The following is an 8288-nucleotide window of genomic DNA, read 5'->3' as shown; positions in this document are numbered from 1 at the left end:
GATTTGGGTATGTCATTTTAGGCGAAAATTGAAAAAAAGGGGGCTATCCCTAAGTTAAACTAGAGATATCCGAACAGTTTGGGCTACACACTAATATGACCTGTCTATGGAAAAGTGAGTCTCTCACACACAAGTACGTTGTTTTACTGTAGGACTTCCTCAAGCCTCACGAAAACTAGTTTGAAGGTTGCCGGGTATCAGTTTAAAAAATGAATGGAAGTATACAGTAATTCAGTAAGTATTCAGACCCCTTCTCTTTTTCCACATTCTGTTACATTACAGACTTCTTCTAAAATGGTTTATTATCATTATTTTCCTCATCAATCTACACACAATACCCCATAATGACATCACAATACCCCATAATGACATCACAATACCCCATAATGACTAAGTGAAAACAGGTTTTTTGAAATGTTTGCAAATGTTTTAAAAATAAAAACCAGAAATACCTTATTGAGCTCAGACGCATTCCTGTGTCCATTGATCACCCTTGAGATGTTTCTACAACTTAATTGGAGTCCACCTGTGCTACATACAATTAATTGTATAAGATTTGGAAAGCCACACACCTGTCTATATAAGGTCCCACAGTTGACAGTGCATGTCAGAGCAAAAACCAAGCCAAGAGGTCGAAGAAATTGTTCGGAGAGCTCTGAGACAGGATTGTGTTGAGGCACAGATCTGGGGAAGGGTACCAAAACATTTCAGCAGCATTGAAGTTCACCCAGAACACATCGGCCGCCAGCATTCTTAAATGTATTAAGTCTGAAACTAGAGCTGGCCGCCTGGCCAATCTGCGTAATCGGGGGAGAAGGGCCTTGGTCAGGGAGGTGACCAAGAACCCAAAGGTAAGTCTGACAGAGCTCCAGAGTTCCTTCGTGGAGATGGTAGAACATTCCAGAAGGATCAACATCTCTGCAGCACTCCACCAATCAGGCCTTTACGGTAGAATGGCCAGACGGAAGCAACTCCTCAGTAAAAGGCAAATGACAGCCCATTTGGAGTTTGCCAAAAGGCACCTAAAGGACTCTCAGACCATGAGTAACAAGATTCTCTGGTCTGATGAAACCAAGATTGAACTCTTTGGCCTGAATGCCAAGCGTCATGTCTGGAGGAAACCTGGCACCATCCCTACGGTGAAGCATGGTGGTGGCAGCATCATGCTACGGGGCTGTGGTGGAGTTCCTTGGTGTCCACATCACCAACGAACTATCATTGTCCAAACACACCAAGACAGTCAGGCGGAATTAGTTTTGTACACTGCTGCTACTCACTGTTTATTATCTATGCATAGTCACTTCACCCCCACCTACATGGACAAATTACCTCTAACCTGTACCCCCGCACATTGACTTGGTACCGGTACCCCTGTATATAGCCTCGTTATTGTTACGTTACTGTTTTACTTTTTATACTTTTAAACTTTAGTTTATTTGGTAAATATTTTCTTTACTCTTCTTGAACTGCACAGTTGGTTTAGAGCTTGTAAGTAAGCATTTAAATGTTTTATTTCACCTTTATTTAACCAGGTAGGCCAGTTGAGAACAAGTTCTCATTTACAACTGCGACCTGGCCAAGATAAAGCAAAGCAGAGTTACACATGGAATAAACAAACGTACAGTCAACAACACAATAGAAAAAAAAAGAAAGTCTATATACAGTGTGTGCAAATGGCGTGAGGCCATAGTAGCGAAATAATTACAATTTAGCAGATAAACACCGGAGTGAGAGATGAGCAGATGATGATGAGCAGATGATGGTGTGCAAGTAGTGATACTGGTGTGCAAAAGAGCAGAAAGGTAAATTAAAACAATATGGGGATGAGGTAGGTAGATTTGGGTGGGCTATTTACAGATGGACTATGTACAGACTCAGCGATCGGTTAGCTGCTCAGATAGCTGATGTTTAAAGTTAGCATTTCACAGTAAGGTCAACACTTGTTGTGTTTGGTGCATGTGACAAATACAGTTCGATTTGATTTGATTTGAAGGTTCACCTTCCAGCAGGACAATGACCCTAAGCTCACAGCCAAGACAACGCAGTAGTGGCTTCAGGACAAGTCTCTGAATGTCCTTGAGTGGCCCAGCCAGAGCCCGGACTTGAACCTGATCAAACATTCTGGAGAGACCTGAAAATAGCTGTGCAATGAGGCTCCCATCCAACCTGACAAAGCTTGAGAGAATCTGCAGAGAAGAATGGGAGAAACACCCCAAATACAGGTGTGCCGAGCTTGTAGCGTCATATCCAAGAAAACTGGAGGCTGTAATCACTGCCAAAGGTGCTTCAACAAAGTACTGAGTAAAGGGTCTGAAAATGTATGTAAATGGGAATTTTATTTTTTATTTTTTTGATGCATTTGCAAACATTTCTAAAAACCTGTTTTTTGCTTTGTCATTATGAGGTATTGTGTGTAGATTAACGAGGGAATAAAACAAATGTAATTGATTTTAGAATAAGGCTGTAAGGTAACAAAATGTGGAAGAAGTCAATGTGTCTGAATACTTTCCGAATGCAATGTATTTATATTTATTTATATATATTTATTTATATTTATTTATATTTATTAATATATATTTATATATATTTATATTTATTTATATATATGTATTTGTATTTATTTATATTTATTTATATGTATGTATTTGTATTTATGGAGATAGTTCAGTGCCCAAATAAGGTTCAGTATATTCCCCCAAATATTAGGAAATAGTTAAATTTGTTCCTGATCTTTCATTTTTCATATCTCTCAGATATAGAACAGAAAACTTCCTTGAAAATATTTTGGACGTATCTGTTTATCCATGTAGAATCTGTTATTCAATCATTTTATCATGAGTTATAGCAGTAAGGCCCAAAGTTCAAGGTTTCATCAAAGTTTTTTTTTGTTCATACCTTTAATAAAGGCAGGCCGGGCAAAGGTACACTACAGTATTATACAGAAAACACTATAGTTAAGTTACACAGCTCCTCTATAGCAGCCTGGGCAAAGGTCGGCCGGTCGGCCCGTATTGCGCCCCACAACCTGATTCAATACGGCCCGCAGAACACAATACGTAAAGTTTTGAAAAAAAAAACGGAATATGTTTTATTCAAACTAAAAGCCCAATGAATAGTTGTCTTTGTGTAATGATTAACTTCCCACCGCTTGTGGACTTTATTTTGAAGGAACGTATAAAATAACCAAGGACTGCCCACGAGGAGCGCTACTGGACTGAAGCTGATACACACGTCACAGTTACAAATATTAAGCTAGCGCTCTCAGAGATAGTCATCTGAGCGTGAGCTATAGGAATTGATGTGTTTTCAGGGATTTCAAGAAAAAAAGCGAGAAGTAGAACAATGCGAGAGTGTACAGCTCCTGTGCCACTACTGAAAGAGATATTATCGCTGTTAGTAACTGACCGAATTAGTAAATTTTTCAGATCGTGGCATTAGCCATCACTTAGTTTTTGTATGCTTGACGCACATAAAAGATTTTTCTATTATTTCTTCAGATTTTTTTATTTTAAATCCAAATTAATCACGAAATTGCAATATCTTGCAAAGATCACAATCTTAAGTCGAGATTGCAAATTAATGAATCACCAATATCATATATAACGATAATCCCACACTCATTTCACGCACCAATGGGCCCCAAGAGTTAGTGTGTTAGTGAGCACAGAAACTGTGACACGAATTCATGTCCAGTGATTCTCTCGTTATCACACAGGATGTCGAGTGTTGACGTGAGTCGCGAAGACTGAGAAAGAGACACCATAGTCAACTAGAAGAAACAAATCTAGATTGGGAGTTTTCAAATAACAGGACTGAAGCTTCAATCTAGAATAGTGAGAAGGATGGAAGTGCTTGGAAATCAGGTCGTTTCTTCCGTCTTCTGTCTCATGGTGAGCTGCAGAAGGGAAAATGTTGCCGTCGAATAGCACATAGCTTAGTGGGCAACCCACCCATACATAACTCTCACCACCTATTACGTCCTATCTCCTGCCTCAACTGCATCTCTTCTCCCTCTACTCACCTACACTACTATCTCCGTCATTCCTATCAAGATCACTCCCAAATGGATAACGCAGGTTCCCCTTCTCGTCTCGTGAAGCGAAATGCAGCAAATACACAACTACAGATCCAAATATGGCTCTCAGCTACCTGCCATGCAGATGCTTAGAGTAGCTCAGCATAGTCCTAGCCGGAGCGTCCTAGCTACCCTCATTCTAGGATCTAGAAAGGACGTTGGAGAGCGAAAGAGAGATGGCATGTGAGAAATGAAGAGAGACGGAGAAGAGGAGAGAGAGGTAGTCAAGAAGGGCAGCAAAGAAGCCACTTCTCTCCAGGAAAAACATCAGGGACAGACTGATATTCTGCAAAAGAGCAGGATTGGAATGCTGAGAGCTGGGGTGAAGTCATTTTCTCTGATGAATCCCTTTCCGATTGTTTGGGGCATCCGGAAAAAGGCTTGTCTGGAGAAGACAAGGTGAGCGCTACCATCAGTCCTGTGTTATGCCAACAGTAAAGCATCCTGAGGCCATTCATGTGTGGGGTTGCTTCTCCACCAAGGGAGTGGGCTCACTCACAATTTTACCTAAGAGCACAAGCCATGAATAAAGAATAAGGGTACCAACACATCCTCCGAGAGCGACTCCTCCAAACCATCCAGGAACAGTTGGTGGTGGTGACAGACAATGCCTTTTCCAGCATGATGGAGCACCCTGCCATAAGGCAAAAGTGATAAACTAAGGTGGTCGGGGAACAAAACATCGATATTTAGGTCCATTGACCAGGAAACTCCCCAGACCTTAATCCCATTGAGAATTTATGGTCAATCCGCAGAGAGGCGTGGACAAATAAAAACCTACAAATTCTGACAAACTCCAAGCATTGATTATGAAGAGATGGGCTGCCATCAGCAGGATGTGGCCAGAAGTTAATTGACAGCATGCCAGGCGGATTGCAGAGGTCTTGAAAAAGAAGAAGGATCATCACTGCAAATATTGACTCTTTGCATCAACTTCATGTAATTATCAATAAAGGCCTTTGACACTTATGAAATGCTTGTAATTATACTTCAGTATTCCATAGTAACATCTGACAAAAATATCTAAAGACACTGAAGCAGCAAACTTTGTGAAAATTAATATGTGTGTCATTCTGGTTTTAGGCTGGGTTTCTGTACAGCACTTCGAGATATTAGCTGATGTACGAAGGGCTATATAAAATAAATAAAAAATAAAAAATATAAAAATTTCTCAAAACTTTTGGCCACGACTGTAGGGTGTTCCAGCAAGACTGGACCAAAATATTTATTCATTGAGGTATCAGGGTTGCAAAGAGAGCATCGTTGTCTTGAAAACAACTTGTCCTGACACTTCCAGACGAAGCATGTAGAGAAATATAGGAATATGTCTTCTGAACAGAGGGCAAGTGCATCGAAAGAGTTGCTTTCTCAGGTGCAAAAGCAGCAAGGACTTTRCACAAAACTGCATTCAGAAAACAGAATTGCGAGAGCTAGCTATGTACTGTCCCACAAAATTACTAAACATAGCAAGCCATTCGCTGAGGACGAATCCATTAGAGAATGTTTAATTGACTCTGCAGCAATACTTTGCCATGACAAGAAAAAGCTGTTTGAAAATGTTTTCCTGTCAAGACAAACAGTGACACGGCGTGCTGAGGACCTCACAGAGAATCTGGAACAACAGTTGAATGAGCCATGTTGTGGATACAGTCACTAAAGTGGTAAACTTCATAAGAGCAAAATCTTTAAACCACAAGGAGTTTGTCTCATTGTTGGAAGAGACAGAGTCGGGTCATGCAGATCTCCCCTACCACACAAACGTGAGATGGCTGAGTTTGGGGAAGGTGCTTAAAAGGTTGTGGGACCTGAAGTCAGAGATTGCTGAGTTCTTGCAAATGAAAGGAAAATATGTGGATTTCCCTCAATTGCAAGATAAAGAATGGTMGGCTGATTTTGCCTTCACCGTGGACATCACGGCCCTCATGAATGAACTGAATTTCAAACTACAAGGGAAGGGCCTTTTTGCACATCAGATGTACAGCCTTGTCAAGGGAAAATTACTACTCCTACCCCACCAAGTAGAAGCCAAAAATCTCACCCACCGTCCAACACTACTAGTCTGTTCGCTATCAGATGACCAGCGGGAGAAGTATACATCCACCTGCTGACACTACTAGTCTGTTCCCTATCAGATGACCAGCGGGAGAAGTATACACCCACCTTCCAACACTACGAGTCTGTTCCCTATCAGATGACCAGCGGGAGACGTATACATCCACCTCCCAACACTACTAGTCTGTTCCCTGTCAGATGACCAGCAGGAGAAGTACACATCGCTGCTGCTTTGAACGGTGAGTTTTCTCATTGTTTTGAGGATTTCAAAGTGTTGGAAAATGACATGCTGTTGGTTTCCTCTCCTTTCACCTTCAATGTGGATAACGCTCCCACTGACCTGCAACTTGAGTTTATCCATCTTCAGTCTGATGCAGTGATTGGAGAACTATTCAAAACAATGTCACTGACYAGGTTCTGTGCATCTCTCGATAAACAAAACTTTCCAAAGATTAGGAGTCATACTCAGAAGATGTTTGTACTGTTTGGGTCAACCTATGTATGTGAACAGACATTTTCAGTGATGAAATTTAACGAGTTAAAGGCACAGATCATCTCTTACTGACTCTCACCTKTCACCAATCCTGCGCACAGCGACGTCAGAAACRATACAAGACTTCACTGCTCTAGTCAATGCCCATCAGAGACTTCACTCCTCACACTGATTGAGTAGTTTAAATGTAATGTTGAGCTCCCTCCCTCTCTTGTGTTTTTGTGCATAACCCGTTAACAAGAGTTCTGTCCGTGGTGCTGAATGCACAGTGTACTTTTCCCTCCGTGTAGTTCATTGCATGTTTAATAATGAAAAGGAGAACATGGATGTGGTTTATTTCTGTGCGTGTTAAAACAGTAAAATAAGTATCATATCTGGATGGGATTTACAGTAGATATATCTGTCAACACAGTCATACAACATGATGTATAATCCTGTAATATGATTCTGGACCGCGATGGTAAAAATTTATTCTAATGTGGCCCTCCATGGAAAATAATTGCCTAGGCCTACCTTAAAGGGGTCATAAAATAAAAAATCTAATAGCTAAATTATCCTTGTTATGACCATCTTTAAAACAATTCCATATGTTAGCTTAGTAGCATGTTTTAACTTGTGGATGTCCATTATCCAATTCATATGATATGTTATGAATTTGCAATATGTATGCTATGTTTACGAATTGCAATTTATTTTGGCTAAAGTTAGATAGTTGGCTAGGTGGCTAACGCTAGGGGTTAGGGTTAGCGGTTAAGGTTGGGGTTAGGATGAGGAGAAGGGTTAGCGGTTAAGGTTAGGTTAGGATGAGGAGAAGGGTTAGCTAACATGCTAAGTAGTTGCAAAGTAGCTAAAAAGTAGTAAGTAGTTGCTAATTGGCTAAAATTGTCTGTGATGTGATTCAAACACACAACCTTTGGGTTGCTAGACGTTAGTTTTATACGCCCAACCATCCACCCCAACCAATATTCCTCCTTTCGTTTTTTGGCTTAAATAACCTTCTGTCTTACAGTATGCAACCATACCAAACGTAACATGTAATTGGAGGGTTTACTATTGAAGTTTATTATGTTACATCTTTGAGGTCAGGCTGGTTATATGGGTTTGGGGTTTCTTCATGTTATTCACATGATAACCTGTGGAAATATCTCATGAAACTCTGCATGAAACATGCATTGTCATGTTTTGTAAGTCAGCCCCCCCCCCCTCTCTGTATCTCTCTCTCTCTCTTCTCTCTCTCTTCTCTCCTCTCTCTCTCTTCGTCTTCCTCCTCTCTCTTCGTCTCGCTTCTATCTCTCGTCTCTTCTCTTCTCTCTCTCTTCTCTCTCTCCTCTCTCTCTCGTCTCTCTCTCTCTCTCTCTCTCTCTCTCCTCCTCTCCTCTGTCTCTCTCTCGCTCTCTCATTCCACATCTTCTCGCTCGTTGCTCTGTTTGCTCTCTTCTCTGTGGGTTTGTCTCTCTCTCTTTTTCTCTCCTTTCCCTTCTGTTCGTCCTCTTCTCTGTCTTTCTCTCGGCTTCTCTCTACTCTCTCTCGTCTTTTCCCTCCTTCTCTCCTCTCTTTGATTCTTGAGTGGGGTTGGTTGATTCAGCTTTCCTCCTCTCTGCCTGGCATCTGTCCCTGTTTCCGTGAGTGCAGACTCTATCAGTGTGGATCAGCCCTGCAGGACACAGG

At 41.2% G+C, this 8288-nt stretch overlaps 1 protein-coding gene across 1 annotated transcript; it reads left to right on the top strand.

Annotated features, from left to right (window-relative positions):
• The first annotated feature begins 5703 nt into the window (after positions 1 to 5703).
• On the top strand, positions 5704 to 6183 carry LOC139024086 (general transcription factor II-I repeat domain-containing protein 2A-like). Its single transcript, XM_070438500.1, has one exon. It carries the CDS (start codon positions 5704 to 5706, stop codon positions 6181 to 6183), a length of 480 nt encoding a protein of 159 aa, XP_070294601.1.
• The last annotated feature ends 2105 nt before the right edge of the window (positions 6184 to 8288 follow it).

The sequence above is a fragment of the Salvelinus sp. IW2-2015 genome, unplaced genomic scaffold, assembly GCF_002910315.2.
Source record: "Salvelinus sp. IW2-2015 unplaced genomic scaffold, ASM291031v2 Un_scaffold967, whole genome shotgun sequence".
Lineage (NCBI taxonomy): Eukaryota > Metazoa > Chordata > Actinopteri > Salmoniformes > Salmonidae > Salvelinus > Salvelinus sp. IW2-2015.
This window is presented reverse-complemented; position numbering and strand designations above follow the sequence as displayed.